Source organism: Melanerpes formicivorus, unplaced genomic scaffold (genome assembly GCF_026170545.1).
Source record: "Melanerpes formicivorus ecotype bairdi unplaced genomic scaffold, bMelFor1.0.p_v2 SCAF_18, whole genome shotgun sequence".
Classification (NCBI taxonomy): Eukaryota; Metazoa; Chordata; class Aves; order Piciformes; family Picidae; genus Melanerpes; species Melanerpes formicivorus.
In genome coordinates this window covers 9,862,868-9,878,252 of record NW_027142370.1, presented here as the reverse complement: position 1 = coordinate 9,878,252, position 15,385 = coordinate 9,862,868, and the positions used below count along the sequence as shown (strand labels likewise).

Genomic DNA, 15,385 nt, shown 5'->3' with positions numbered 1-15,385 from the left:
CTGTTCCAGGACCATGGCACATTCTCAGCTGAAGACACTTGGGCTGGCCAGGTCCCTGTCAGTCTGCTTTTGCTGTTATGCTGTCAGAGCTTCATTAGAAAGGAACAGGTGGGTTTAGCAGCCCTGCTTTGTTCCTGGGTGGGTGGGTGGGGTCTGTTTATTTGGGTGGGACTTTTCCCCCCTTTGGTAAGAGGAGTTTTCAGAGGCTGAAGATCCTATAGGGAGTATCCAGCTTGGGTTGTGTCCAACCCCTCAGTTTGTATTTTGACACAGAATCATGGAATGGGTTAGGTTGGAAAAGACCTTAAAAACCATCCAGTCCAACCATTCTCTAGCTCTGCTAAGGCTGGTGCTAAACCATGGCCCTCAGCACCACAGCTCTGCCTCTTTGTAACATCTCCAGGGGTGGGGATTCAACCACCTCCCTGGGCAGCCTGCTTCAGTCTTTGAGAACCCTCTCAGGGAAGAAGTTTCCTCTCCTGTCTATCCTAAACCTGCCCTGGCATAATTTCAAGCCATTTCCTCTTGCCCTGTCACTTGTTCCTTGGGAGAAGAAACCAGCCCCCACCTGGCTCCAGCCTCCTTTCAGGGAGTTGTAGAGAGCAATGAGGTCTACCCTTGGCTGCTTATCTCCAGACTAAACAGCCCCAGCTCCCTCAGCTGCTCCTCACCAGCCCTGTTCTCCAGACCCTTCCCAGGCTTTGTTGCCCTTCTCTGGATCTGCTGCAGCCCCTCAATGCCCTTGGAGTGGCCCAAAACTGAACCCAGTCCTGGAGCTGTGGCCTCAGCAGCGCTGAGCACAGGGGACAATCCCTGCCCTGGTGCTGCTGGTTACAGTAGTGTTGATCCAGGCCAGGATGCCAGTGGCCTCCTTGGCTACCTGGGCACGCATTGCCTTGCATTCAGCTGCTGTCAACCGACCTGCTGAAACTCATCACAATGTTTCCCACCTACACTCCATGACCTGGACCTAGCTAGACGGGCACAGCTCCTGGGTCACAGCTGGCTGTGCTCTCACCGTCCACCATCGTGACACCCGCTCCCCCTTCCCCCTTTTCCCTTTTCCTCTCTTTTGTTGACTTTCCCCCCTCTTTCTCCTTTCTCTTTTCCACCCCCCCTCTCCTTTCTCCTTTCCCCGCCCCGCAGCAGCGCGCGCCAAAACCGCGCGCCGGCTTCTCCCGCCAACACGCCCCGGGGCGGAGCCATTGGGCGAAACCATTGCCCGGAGCGCGCAGGGGTGCGGGAGGCCGGGGAAATGGCTTCGGGATTGCCCGAGCCGAGACCGCCGCGGTGGGGAGAGCGTTTGCTTCGTGCCCAGCAGCGGCTCTGCTCGGAGGGCCGAGTGGGGAGAGGCAGAGGGCTGGCGGCTGCGCTTTTTCCTTTCTTCGTTTCCTCACCCCCGCTGCCTACCTGCGCCCACGGGAGGGGGCGGTGCAGGCGTCCCGCGGGGGGGCGGTGTCAGCGGACGGCGGCGGGAGATGCGAAGGGACTAAGCGGGAAGGAGGACAAGCTGCGCTGCTGCAGGGCTCCCCGCTCCCTCGCCTCCTCCTAGGCTTCTCTCGCCGTCCGCTTCTCCGCTCCAGCCCTCCCGAGCACACTCCGCGCCATGTCTTTCCGTCAGCGGAGCCCGCACGGCGGCCCGGAGCGCAGGTAGGCGAGACGAAGAGCACCGATGCCGCTCCTCGTCGCTTCGCTCCGCTCCTCTTCGTTCTGCCCTTTTCCTTCTGCCCGCTCCCTGGTGCCGAGCGGCGTGCAGCGCCGAGCTGCCCTCGCCCCCGGTCCCCCCGCCGGGCCTCGGGACGGGACGTGCGGCCCATCCCGCCCCCCGCGTGGCCTCCCCGCCGCCCCTCACCCGCCATGTTTGGCCCCGGGGCGGCCGAGCCCCCCTGGCTGGGGTGCGGGAAGAGAGGCTGAGGGTCCCCGGGGGGCAGGGGTGTGAGCGCCCCCTTCTGCTGCGCCCGCCGTTGTCCGGGGAGGGTGGCGAGGGGCGGTTGTGGGGCCGTTGGCGGTGGCGTTGGGCGAGCCTCCCTTCTTGGAACGCGGGGTCTGCACCTCCTTGTGGCGCTGAGCTTGGTTTGTCGGAAGTAACCTTAGTAATTAATGGCGCCATGTGCTGATGTTTCAAGGAGGTTGATGAGATAAAACCACCCACGTGGAATCACAGAACGGCTTGGGTTGAAAGGGACTTGCAAGACCATCTAGTCCCAGCCCCGTGCCGTGGGCAGGGACACGCTAGAGCAGCTTGCAGCCCCCTCCAGCATGGCTTTGAGCACTGCCAGGCTTGGAGCCTCCTCCACAGCTTCTCTGGGCAACCTCTTCCAGTACCTCACCACCCTCGTGGGGAAGAATTTCCTCATCTCAATCCAGCTTCTTTCAGTCTGAAGCCATCACCCATTGTCCTCTCACTCCATGCCTTTGCACAAAGTCCCTCTCCAGCTCTTCTCTCACTGCCTTCAGGTACTAGAAGGCTGCTCTAAGGTCTCCCTGGAGCCCCACTCTCTCAGCCTGTCCTCACAGCGAGCTGCTCCAGCCCTCACATCACCTTCATGGCCTCCCCTGGCCATGCTCACATTGTCTTGGTTTGTCTCTTTCCAGCCCGCAGCCCCCACCTCGCTGGTCCCAAGGAAGGAAACGTGGTGCAGACGGGAAGAGGAGGAGGCAGAATGAGGCTGATTCATCTGCTTTTGAGGAAAACAAGCCCAGGCCTTCTGACAGCCGGCTGGACAGGTAGGCACTGCATGGATCAGAGCACCTCTGTGCTCTTTTGTTCATCAGGAGCTCTGCTTTGTTGTGCTCAGTTTTTCAAGCCCTGCCTATTTATCCATCACTCCTGGGCCATAAAGAGTTGATCTTAAAGGAGGGAAAAGAATCCAGTGCAGTGTTCTTTTCTAATCCAAACAGAAACAAATGCTAAAGATCAGTGGAGGTTAAGCAGACTTTTGCAGAGGGCCCTGTGCTGTGGATTTTTAATTTTCACGCTCACTGGGTTTCATCTAAAAAGAACTTTTAGCTGGAATTGAACAACAGCTTCAAAGCAATGCAAGCCAACCTCTCAGCTGGGAGCGGGCAGGAATTTGGGACTGGTTTTAGTACAGCTAATTTCAAGGCACCCAGAGAGCCTCCAGATCTGCTGCAAAAGCTCTGGGCAGTGAGATACAGTTTAGAGTTTTATACTTGAGGAAAATTGGTCATTAGGAAGACAGGAACTGGAGAATACATTTGATAATCTGAATGCAGGCAGCTGTTGTTGCCTGGGGAGGGGGATCTCCTGTTTCCCCTGCAGCAGCCTCAATCTGCTTGTGGTGCTAATGGGCTGTAATCAAGTTGTTAAATACCAGTTTCCAAAGTTACAGCAAATCTCAGTTCACTAGCTGGAAACTGCCTTCTCTTCTCTTCTCTTCCCTTCCCTTCCCTTCCCTTCTCCTTCCCTTCTCCTTCCCTTCTCCTTCCCTTCTCCTTCCCTTCTCCTTCCCTTCTCCTTCCCTTCTCCTTCCCTTCTCCTTCCCTTCTCCTTCCCTTCTCCTTCCCTTCTCCTTCCCTTCTCCTTCCCTTCTCCTTCCCTTCTCCTTCCCTTCTCCTTCCCTTCTCCTTCCCTTCTCCTTCCCTTCTCCTTCCCTTCTCCTTCCCTTCTCCTTCCCTTCTCCTTCCCTTCTCCTTCCCTTCTCCTTCCCTTCTCCTTCCCTTCTCCTTCCCTTCTCCTTCCCTTCTCCTTCCCTTCTCCTTCCCTTCTCCTTCCCTTCTCCTTCCCTTCTCCTTCCCTTCTCCTTCCCTTCTCCTTCCCTTCTCCTTCCCTTCTCCTTCCCTTCTCCTTCCCTTCTCCTTCCCTTCTCCTTCCCTTCTCCTTCCCTTCTCCTTCCCTTCTCCTTCCCTTCTCCTTCCCTTCTCCTTCCCTTCTCCTTCCCTTCTCCTTCCCTTCTCCTTCCCTTCTCCTTCCCTTCTCCTTCCCTTCTCCTTCCCTTCTCCTTCCCTTCTCCTTCCCTTCTCCTTCCCTTCTCCTTCCCTTCTCCTTCCCTTCTCCTTCCCTTCTCCTTCCCTTCTCCTTCCCTTCTCCTTCCCTTCTCCTTCCCTTCTCCTTCCCTTCTCCTTCCCTTCTCCTTCCCTTCTCCTTCCCTTCTCCTTCCCTTCTCCTTCCCTTCTCCTTCCCTTCTCCTTCCCTTCTCCTTCCCTTCTCCTTCCCTTCTCCTTCCCTTCTCCTTCCCTTCTCCTTCCCTTCTCCTTCCCTTCTCCTTCCCTTCTCCTTCCCTTCTCCTTCCCTTCTCCTTCCCTTCTCCTTCCCTTCTCCTTCCCTTCTCCTTCCCTTCTCCTTCCCTTCTCCTTCCCTTCTCCTTCCCTCTCCTTCCCTTCTCCTTCCCTTCTCCTTCTCCTTCCCTTCTCCTTCCCTTCTCCTTCCCTTCTCCTTCCCTTCTCCTTCCCTTCTCCTTCCCTTCTCCTTCCCTTCTCCTTCCCTTCTCCTTCCCTTCTCCTTCCCTTCTCCTTCCCTTCTCCTTCCCTTCTCCTTCCCTTCCTCCTTCCCTTCCTCCTTCCCCTTCTCCTTCCCTTCTCCTTCCCTTCTCCTTCCCTTCTCCTTCCCTTCTCCTTCCCTTCTCCTTCCCTTCTCCTTCCCTTCTCCTTCCCTTCTCCTTCCCTTCTCCTTCCCTTCTCCTTCCTTCTCCTTCCCTTCTCCTTCCCTTCTCCTTCCCTTCTCCTTCCCTTCTCCTTCCCTTCTCCTTCCCTTCTCCTTCCCCTTCTCCTTCCCTTCTCCTTCCCTTCTCCTTCCCTTCTCCTTCCCTTCTCCTTCCCTTCTCCTTCCCTTCTCCTTCCCTTCTCCTTCCCTTCTCCTTCCCTTCTCCTTCCCTTCTCCTTCCCTTCTCCTTCCCTTCTCCTTCCCTTCTCCTTCCCTTCTCCTTCCCTTCTCCTTCCCTTCTCCTTCCCTTCTCCTTCCCTTCTCCTTCCCTTCTCCTTCCCTTCTCCTTCCCTTCTCCTTCCCTTCTCCTTCCCTTCTCCTTCCCTTCTCCTTCCCTTCTCCTTCCCTTCTCCTTCCCTTCTCCTTCCCTTCTCCTTCCCTTCTCCTTCCCTTCTCCTTCCCTTCTCCTTCCCTTCTCCTTCCCTTCTCCTTCCCTTCTCCTTCCCCTTCTCCTTCCCTTCTCCTTCCCTTCTCCTTCCCTTCTCCTTCCCTTCTCCTTCCCTTCTCCTTCCCTTCTCCTTCCCCTTCTCCTTCCCTTCTCCTTCCCCTTCTCCTTCCCTTCTCCTCCCCTTCTCCCCTCTCTCCCCTTCTCCTCCCCTTCTCCTCCCCTTCTCCTCCCCTTCTCCTCCCCTTCTCCTCCCCTTCTCCTCCCCTTCTCCTCCCCTTCTCCTCCCCTTCTCCTCCCCTTCTCCTCCCCTTCTCCTCCCCTTCTCCTCCCCTTCTCCTCCCCTTGCTCCTCCCCTTCTCCTCCCGCTTCTCCTCCTCCCCTTCTCCTCCCCTTCTCCTCCCCTTCTCCTCCCCTTCTCCTCCCCTTCTCCTCCCCTTCTCCTCCCCTTCTCCTCCCCTTCTCCTCCCCTTCTCCTCCCCTTCTCCTCCCCTTCTCCTCCCCTTCTCCTCCCCTTCTCCTCCCCTTCTCCTCCCCCTTCTCCTCCCCTTCTCCCTCCCCTTCTCCTCCCCTTCTCCTCCCCTTCTCCTCCCCTTCTCCTCCCCTTCTCCTCCCCTTCTCCTCCCCTTCTCCTCCCCTTCTCCTCCCCTTCTCCTCCCCTTCTCCTCCCCTTCTCCTCCCCTTCTCCTCCCCTTCTCCTCCCCTTCTCCTCCCCTTCTCCTCCCCTTCTCCTCCCCTTCTCCTCCCCTTCTCCTCCCCTTCTCCTCCCCTTCTCCTCCCCCTTCTCCTCCCCTTCTCCTCCCCTTCTCCTCCCCTTCTCCTCCCCTTCTCCTCCCCTTCTCCTCCCCTTCTCCTCCCTTCTCCTCCCCTTCTCCTCCCCTTCTCCTCCCTTCTCCTCCCTTCTCCTCCCTTCTCCTCCCTTCTCCTCCCTTCTCCTCCCTTCCCTCCTCCCTTCCCTTCCTTCCCTTCCCTTCCCTTCCCTTCCCTTCCCTTCCCTTCCTCCTCCCTTCCCCTTCCCTTCCCTTCCCTTCCCTTCCCTTCCCTTCCCTTCCCTTCCCTTCCCTTCCCCTTCCCTTCCCTTCCCTTCCCTTCCCTTCCCTTCCCTTCCCTTCCCTTCCCTTCCCTTCCTTCCCTTCCCTTCCCTTCCCTTCCCTTCCCTTCCCTTCCCTTCCCTTCCCTTCCCTTCCCTTTCCCTTCCCTTCCCTTCCCTTCCCTTCCCTTCCCTTCCCTTCCCTTCCCTTCCCTTCCCTTCCCTTCCCTTCCCTTCCCTTCCCTTCCCTTCCCTTCCCTTCCCTTCCCCTTCCCTTCCCTTCCCTTCCCTTCCTTCCCTTCCCTTCTTCCCTTCCCTTCCTTCCCTTCTCTTTTCTCTTCTCCTCTCCGAACCTCTCCTCTCCGAACCTCTCCGAACCTCTCCCTCTCCGAACCTCTCCTCTCCTCTCCTCTCCGAACCTCTCCTCTCCTCTCCGAACCTCTCCTCTCCTCTCCGAACCTCTCCTCTCCTCTCCGAACCTCTCCTCTCCGAACCTCTCCTCTCCTCTCCGAACCTCTCCTCTCCGAACCTCTACCTCTCCGAACCTCTCCTCTCCGAACACTCCTCTCCGAACCTCTCCTCTCCGAACCTCTCTCTCTCTCCTTCTCCGAACCTCTCCTCTCCTCTCCGAACCTCTCCTCTTCCGAACCTCTCCTCTCCTCTCCGAACCTCTCCTCTCCGAACCGAACCTCTCCTCTCCGAACCGAACCTCTCCTCTCCGAACCTCTCCTCTCCTCTCCGAACCTCTCCTCTCCTCTCCTCTCTCACTCATATTCACACGGAGAACTGCTTAATGCTGTCATGTAGTTTTAATTAATTAGCCCTATGCTGCAACTTTTGTCTCTTACCTAGCTAATTAGCCTGCAGCCATGAAAGAATAAATTTTTTCTTAACCTGTTTAGAGCAACCAAAATAAATGAGTAAAGGAGTCCATTTGGTGAATCATAGAATCAACAAGGTTGGAAAAGACCTCAAAGATCATCAAGTCCAACCTGTCACCCAACACCTCATGACTACTAAAGCATGGCACCAAGTGCCACATCCAGTCCCCTCTTGAACACCTCCAGGGACTGTGACTCCATCACCTCCCTGGGCAGCACATTCCAATGGCTAACACCTCTCTCAATGAAAAACTTTTTCCTCACCTTGAGCCCAAACCTCCCCTGGTGCAGTTTGAGACTGTGTCCTCTTGTTCTGGTGCTGGGTGCCTGGAGACCAACCCCCTCCTGGCTACAACCTCCCTTCAGGTAGTTGTAGGCAGCAATAAGGTCTCCCCTGAGCCTCCTCTTCTCCAGGCTAAACAACCCCAGCTCCCTCAGCCTCTCCTCACAGGGCTTGTGCTTGAGGCCTCTCCCCAGCCTAGTTGACCTTCTCTGGACATGTTCAAGAGTCTCAATGTCCTTCTTAAACTGAGGGGCCCAGAGCTGGGCACAGTATGGAAGGCGTGGCCTAACCAGTGCTGAGCACAGGGCACAATGACTACCCTGCTCCTGCTGGCCACACTGTTCCTGATGCAGGCCAGGATGCCATTGGCCTTTTTGGCTACCTGGTCACACTGCTGGCTCATGTTCACTTTCTGAAGGACACCAGCTTAAAATGCATTCAAGGGTAGGCTGGGTTCCATGGCATGCTGCTGTAGACATCTCTAGCCATTTCTGAAGATAAAAAAATAAACCAGGGGCCAAACCCTGGAACTTCAAGGTGGACTTCAACTGGTGCTTCATTTTGCAATGAGGAAGTTTTAACAGAGCAAGATTTTTTTCCCAGCCATTGGTGGTGCTATCAACAAAGGAAATGAATAGTTAGCAAATTGTGAACAGGGTAGACCTACAATAAAATCAACTTCTAATGTAGAGGCTTTGGGGCTTTTTTTCCCCCTCTTTCTAGTTTTACAACCCCAGAAGGCCCTGGACCCCTCTCCCGTTGTTCAGACTGGGGAACAGCAGTGGAAGAAGATGAGATGAGGAGCAATGTTAACAAAGAAATTGCAAGGTACCCTTGGGTGTTTGAGGTGGAATGGGGAAAGGGGGGAGGGGGAATGGTGGTTGTCTTGGAGGATCAGTTGATTTTTAACTTGACTGTAGCAAAATCTGGCCAACCTCAGTGCCTTGTCTGCTGCTTTGGCTTCAGTCCTGCTGGGATGAGCTAGCATACACTGGAAAGTTGATGTGTGCCACCAAGATCTCCTTTCTGGAAGAAACCTTGCCTGAATCATAGAATAGAATCATAGAATTAATAAGGTTGGAAAAGACCTCAAAGATCATCAAGTCCAACCTGTCACCCAACACCTCATGACTACTAAATCTTGTGGGCTGGATTCTTTTGAGTGTTCTTTCCCTAATTGCTGGTTTTTTGCATATCATGAAATGATTTGGGTTGGAAGGGACCTTCAAGATAGCCAATTCCAACCCCCTGCCCTGGGCAGGGACACCTTCCACTAGAGCAGGTTGCTCAGAGCCATATCATTGCTGTGAAAAAGATTTCTGTGGAAAAGGCTTAGGCAAAGGAAGTACTCAGTGTTAGAGGGGTTTATGGGAGAAGTGAAACATCCATTCTGCTCTGGAAAGAGGTTGATGCTTCTAGGTGTTGCCTCCTTCTAGACTGCTGTTTAGCTGAGAAGTAGAACCATCTGTGAGTTCCAACAGCGTGCAGCCTCTCTGTTCCTAATACTGATCTGAACTCTTACAGGTACAGAAGAAAGCTCCTGATAAATGAATTCTCCAGAGAAAGGAAGTCCTCCTCTGGAAGGTAGGTTAGAGCTCTGGCTTAGCTGCAGAAAATCCTGATGATAAAAGCTGACTTTTTCACCTTGCTTCTTAAAACACTGAGCTTGAAGTTGTTCATCTTCAGGCTGCTCCAGCATCATTGCTCAGTAACATCCCAGGTGTTCCTAGAATCAATAAGGTTGGAAGAGACCTCAAAAGGTCATCAAGTCCAATCTGAAAAGCTTTAATGTTTCTTTATCATCTTCTGCACCTGGGCTGATTTGAGTGTGGCTTATTTTCAGTGTTGTCAAGCCTGCAATGGTTTGCTTCTTTCTCTAGCTCTGATTCGAAGGAGTCCGCTGTGACTGTAGACCTGGAGACGGACGAAGTGGTTTTGATGAGAAGGCAGAAACAGATCAACTATGGAAAAAACACAATTGCCTATGACAGATACATTAAAGAAGTCCCCAGGTAAGCTGCTGGAGTTTCTGGAAAGCTTAGGGTTGGATTGTGAGCCCCATCTCCTCTGCAAACCTCCTCAACTCGGTACCTGAGACAAGTTCGAGCAGAAGACATCTACAAATGACGCTTGCCAAGGCATTTGTTTACCACAAAAGTCCCCTTAAGCATCAAATGAAACGTGGGTTCTTTGGCTTTTTTAACCAGTTGGTACATGGGGAATATCCCTTCCAACATCCTCATGCTGCAGAAATGAAAATGAAACTTCTTTGGGTTGTGCTTCTCAACTAGAGGAGATGAAACTTGCTGCTTGCACTCAGTTTCCTCCTGGGGGAAACACGAACACAAACTGGACTGCAGTTGGAATGAGGTTTTCACACCTTTAATTGGTAATCACAGCTGCAGGACTTTGTGCCTGGCTTTGCTGAACTTCAAGTAATCTTTTTGGGGGGTTTTCATATGGAGCAGAGAACTTTTCACTGGAGTGCTTGGAATTGCATAGATTTTCCTGATAAACAATGCAGTTAGCTAGACTTTGCTGTGCTGTGTCAGTGAGGCTGGGTAGCAGGCCAGCCATCTGAACACGTTGAAGCTACCTGGTGGGTGTGTGTGTGTGCAGGAACCACTGGTGAACTTTTCCTCTCCCACTGTCTGAGCAGATGCCATCGGATACCAGGAGTTCATCCCAGGACTCCAAATAAGTTCAAGAAGTACAGCCGCAGGTCATGGGACCAGCAAATCAAGCTCTGGAAGGTTGCACTGCACTCCTGGGATCCACCTACTGAAGCAGGCTGTGATCTGCAAGAAATGTATGTATGCAGCATTCAGGCTTAGGAAATCTCATGTTCAAACAACCAAACCACTAAACCCCTTTTAGAGAGCAGGCAGTGGCTGCTCTTTGCCTTAGTTCCTTGTCCACACTTGGTGCCACTTTAGTTCCTTCTCAGTCCAAATATCCAATAGCTAGATGTTGGAGCTGGGCTTACTCAGTGTCTTTGCAAAGGAAGAAACAATCATAGAATCCCAGAATGGTTTGGGTTGGAAGGGACCTCAAAGATCATCTAGTTCCAACCCCTTGCCATTAGGACACCTCCTACCAGACCATCTTGCTCCAGGCTTCATCCAGCCTGCCTTTGAACACTGCCAGGCTTGGAGCCTCCACAGCTTCCCTGGGCAGCCTGTTCAGTGTCTTGTGTGGCCATCATTTTCTGAACTCTTCCTATCAAGTGCAACTTGCTACTAAAAACTGGGTTTGTTTTAAGCTGTGTTCTTCTAAACATTTACAGTAGTCCTGTGGACCTGGGTGAGATGGAGACAGAGTCTGTTGGAAGCAACTCCACCGAATCTCAAACAAGCTGTCAAGACCCTGAGGTAAGCAAGGCTCTCATTTGGTAATCATTAATTAGTGCAGGACATAAAAGTGATTCCAGAGTAGCCTGGGTATGTGAGGAGTTCCCTGACCTGCTGTGTTTAGGGGCTGCTCCTAGAACTGAGACACCTTTAAATTCAGGCATTTCCCCATCTATAGCCAACATCTGTTTGGAGCCTGAGGGTAGAGAGGCAGAATTTGAATGACTGTCTCAGATTCATTCATAGAATGGTTTGGGTTAGAAGGGATTTTAAAGATCATCCAGTTTCACCCCCATGCCCTGGGCAAGGACACCTTCCACTAGACCAGGCTGGTCAAGGCCTTCTCCAACCTGGCCTTGAATACCCTAGGCAGGAGGCACCCACAGCCTCCCTGAGCAGCCTATTCTAGAGTCTCACCAGCCTCATACTGAAGAACTTCTTCCTCAGATCCAGTCTAACCCTGCTCTCCCTCAGCTTCAGACCATTCCCCCTTGTCCTGTTGTTAGACACTCTTATGAAAAGTCCCTCTGCAGCCTTCCTGTAGGATCTCCAGGCTGAACAACCCCAGCTCCCTCAGCCTGTCATAGCGGAGGTGCTCCAGCCCTTGGATCAACTCTGTGGTCCTCCTCTGGACATACTCCAACAGCTCTGTGTCCTCCTTATGCTGGGGACACCAGAACTGGAGGCAGTATTGGAGGTGGGGTCTCAGCAGAGCAGAGCCAAGGGGCAGAGTCCCCTCTCTTGCCCTGCTGGCCACACTCCTCTTGGTGCAGCCCAGCACGCAGCTGCCTGTGTTTGAATGGGCAGCAGCCTTCACTTACCTCCCTTAAAGAGTAACCCTGGGCCTTCAAAGTCTTCATAAGCCTGTGTGGCAGGCTTCCCAAGGAAGGAGAGATGTGAAGCGAAGGATTCCATAACCAAACCTGTCTTTAACTGCTCATTATCCACTGCTTGTGTTTTGCAGGATCCCTGTTGTGGCACTCCCACCAAAGTTAGACACGTTGACTATCAAGCAGAAGGTGAATTTGACTTGGAAGTGTGTTTGGGTGAGCCACTGAAGGATTTTGATACTGTGAGTTAAAAGTGTCTTGTGCAAGATGACTTAGGGGCAGTTTCTTTGAACCTGGAGAGGTTGGCTTGATTCACAAACTGTCCATAGTAAGGAAGCTGAAGTTCAAGAGTGTTCTCTAAGTTGTGGTTGCTCTGCATGTTCTCTGGGCCAAACTCCTGTCCAAATGCAGGTGTCTGATTAATTTTTTTCCCCCTCCTTTTTAATTTATGTATATCAGAGTGTGTATATAACTTTTCAATAGAAGACCTAGCCCAAGGCAGTGCTGTCCTCCAGTATCAATAGTTCAGTGAGCTCTTCCTGACCCTGCTGCTGTTTCCATTGCTTCAGTTGTTCACCTCCAGATCAGCAGTGAAGCAGGGAGGTATTTCTGAGCACCTCTTTGACCTTGCTTTTCCATCTGGCCCTTCTACAAAGTCACATAGTCACAAGGCTGCTGGCCTGTTGCAAATGAACAGTTCTGGAGCTGCCAAACTGCTTCAGAAACCACTGGAAATGAAACACTGCAGAAACTGGAGGTCAGCCTGGTGAAGCCCAGGCAACGGTAGCCTGACCTGGAGTCATGACTCCTAAATTAACCCAGCCAAGGACACAGTAGCTAGGGAGAGGGCTTGATTGTTTTAAGTTGCTGTTTTCCAGTGCAAAGCTGTTTTAAGTGGTAATGCTGTACAGAGGTTCTGCTGCTGAAAGCAGCTGGAGTTTCCTACTGCTTTTGTATGGGGTGCTGCTGGAAAATAAATGGATTTGGATTTCCTTGTGACTCAGCTTCGTTTCCTACCACTGCTCTGCTCTGCAGAGCCACATGGAGCAGGATGCTGAAGGCATCACGTGTCAGAGTGAGGGTGGGATCTGTGTCTTAGCAGCTTAGGGGTCCCTGCTTCAGTGGCATTGAGGGGCTGGAGCAGGTCCAGAGAAGGGCAATGAAGCTGGGGAAGGGGCTGGAGAACAGGGCTGGTGAGGAGCAGCTGAGGGACCTGGGGTTGTTCAGCCTGGACAAGAGGAAGCTGAGGAGAGACCTCATTACTTTCTACAACTCCCTGAAAGGAGGCTGGAGTGAGGTGGGGCTTGGTCTCTTTTCTCTAGAATACAAGTGACAGGACTGGAGGAAAAGGCCTCAGGTACCACCAGGGGAGGTTTAGGTTGGATTAGAAGAAACTGCTTCCATGAAAGGGTTCTCAACCCTGGAAAAAGGCCACTGGGGTGACTTCAAGACTTAATAATAATGGACAAGCCTGTTGCAAAGTCCTGAGAATCTACTCCTGAGTAGATTTCCTTTAGCTGGTCACCAGGCTTTGTTCCCTAGGGATTTTTGCCACGCAGGCCCTTTTGTTAAGGTCACCTCATCTGATTGTTATCTCCAGCGTGGAATTTCTGGGTCTTGCAGTTACAACACTGCCAGGCTCAATGGAGACACTTCAACTTCCCACCTCTGTGAGTAGCCTAGTTGTAGGCAGTACTACCAGCTATCCCTTGGGCACTCAAAGCCTGGTGGCTTGATATGATGGGGAAGCTTCCAAGAGAAAGCAGTGGTGTTGGGATAAGGTTGGATCTACACTGCTGATAAGGAGGCAGCATTCCTTCTTTCTTGCCATAACAGGAAGCCTCTCATATTCCCATCTGAACTTCAAGCCAAATGATGCTTTACTCCATCCAGCACTTTCATTTTGAGGCTGCTATGATGTCAGCATGGTGTTGAATAGCAGCAGCAGATTCAACTCGGCCCATGGCAGCCACCATTCGCTTTGGAGCTTCTTTCTTCCATCCTCTTCAATAAAAGTCATCTTAAGGTCAAGCCAATCTCTTCCACTTCCAGCCAGAACCATTTGATGCCTTTCCTGAAGGCTTCTATAAAGTAGCTACAAAGGGTTTAACCAGCTCAGCCTGGAAATGCATCTGGGCCACGTTTAGGGCCAGGCTCAGATTTCACGCTCAGGCTCAGAGTTCACCCTGAAGCAGCAGGGCACCCCCAGTGCCTTCAACCTGACAAGTTATCCCCTTGGCTTCTTGGAGAACTTGGATGCTGTGGGTTGCATCTCAAGAGAGTGCTGGGTTTGGCTGTTTCTGTGCAGGCACAGAGCACGGACCTGAGGAACACCTCCCGCGGTGGACTGCAGCCCTCTGGTGGTTAGCGCTGAGGTAACCTCATCTGGGTTACAACCCGGGAACAGACCCAGCTTGTGGAGGGCTGCTCCCCGTGTGCTCAGCCGTGGCATGCTGCATGCAGTGAGCGTGCTTCAGCTGGAGCGTAGCCCAGTGCCACTGCCAAGCTGCAGCCTCCTTAGGTTAAGTTCCTTTAAGAATAGAGCAGAGCAGGGTGTTCTGTGGGCAGCAGAACCTGGCACCCCCTGCTTTTTAGGCCTTTGTGCCTTCTGGTTTGTTTCTCTTACTTCTTTCACACCGAGGCTTGTCCTCTTTCAGCATCCCTCATGCCATGCCTGGCTAACTGACAGGCTTAGCTGTGGCTAATTTAAACATCCATCTGTGCCTGGCTTGTTGGAGGCCATGTGCTGCTGAGGTGGTGAACATAGCACTGCAGAGCTAAGCTGGCACCCAACCTCTCCCTGAAATTTTTCCTAATCTCCAACCTAAACCTGGGCACAGTTTCAGGCCATTTCCTCTTGTTCTATCACTTGATAACTAGGGAGAAGAGGCCAATCCCTACCTGGCTCCAGCCTCCTTTCAGGGAGCTGCAGAGAGCAATCAGGTCTCCCCTCAGCCTCCTCTTCTCCAGGCTGAACACCCCCAGTTCCCTCAGGTGCTCCTCACCAGCCCTGTTTTCCACACCCTTCCCCAGCTTTGTTGCCCTTCTCTGGACCTGCTCCAGCACCTCAGTGTCCTTGGAGTGAGTGACCCAAAACTGAACCCAGTCCTCGAGGTGTGGCCTCACCAGTGCTGAGCATGGGAGGACAATCCCTGCCCTGGTGCTGCTAGTCACACTAGTGCTGATCCAGGCCAGAATGCTGGTGGCCTTCTTGGCCACCTGGGCTGTTGCCCAACCCACACTGGTCTTTCTCTGCTGGGCTGTTTCCAGCCACTCTGCCTCAAGCCTGGAGCCTTCATGGGGTCATTGTGAGCCCAGTACAGGACCCAGCACTTGGCCTTGGCCCACTGGCCAGACTCCTTAGCAGAACCTCCCTATCCTCCAGCAGGTCAACACTGCCCCCCAGTTTAGTGTCATCTGCAAACTGACTGAGGGTGCCTTGATCTCATCCAGATAATCGATCAGGATCAGAGAACTGGCCTCTCTTGGCTTGTGTTCAAGCACAAGAGGATTTGAACTAAATTATCTTTAGGTCCCTTCCAACCCCACCTCTTCTACACATCTTTAGTCCCAAAAGTGCCTGATTCAGGAGCTGCAGAGATAACTGAAAGGGAGAAGTTGGAATGAAGCTCGTGGATTAAACCAGAGCTGAAGTTGTCTGTGGTGGGAGATTTCTGGCTACCCAAATTTCTGTTGAGGCAGTTCCTGGGAGGTACCAGAAAGGTTCTAATTAACATAGTAGTAATTGGACTGGGTGATCCTAAAGGTCTTTTTCCCACCACAATGACTTCATGACTCCAAAGCCAGCGTTCCTCTTTGTGCTTCTCTGGGAAGGGCCCGTTCCATTTCTTTGTTTTCAGGAGGATGAGTGCAAGGTGGAGCTGCAGAGCTGTCCCAGCTCCCCTGTGCCGGAATCCACCTGGCAGCACTGCAGAGGGCGGTAGGAGCTCGTGTTTAATTGCA

At 52.9% G+C, this 15,385-nt stretch overlaps 1 protein-coding gene across 3 annotated transcripts; it reads left to right on the top strand.

Annotated features, from left to right (window-relative positions):
- The first annotated feature begins 4 nt into the window (after nucleotides 1–4).
- Nucleotides 5–12,408, top strand: SLBP (stem-loop histone mRNA binding protein). Of its 3 annotated transcripts, none has more exons than XM_068149563.1 (8): nucleotides 5–108; nucleotides 2,596–2,727; nucleotides 7,966–8,070; nucleotides 8,767–8,826; nucleotides 9,123–9,254; nucleotides 9,902–10,051; nucleotides 10,529–10,613; nucleotides 11,557–12,408. In XM_068149563.1, the coding sequence occupies exons 1-8, from the start codon at nucleotides 14–16 to the stop codon at nucleotides 11,671–11,673; spliced, it is 876 nt and encodes a 291-aa protein (XP_068005664.1). In that variant the 5' UTR covers nucleotides 5–13; the 3' UTR covers nucleotides 11,674–12,408. The 3 variants fall into 3 exon arrangements, with proteins under 3 accessions (XP_068005664.1, XP_068005666.1, XP_068005665.1); XM_068149565.1 differs by lacking the exon at nucleotides 5–108 and adding an exon at nucleotides 1,466–1,650; XM_068149564.1 differs by lacking the exons at nucleotides 5–108; nucleotides 2,596–2,727 and adding an exon at nucleotides 7,150–7,325.
- The last annotated feature ends 2,977 nt before the right edge of the window (nucleotides 12,409–15,385 follow it).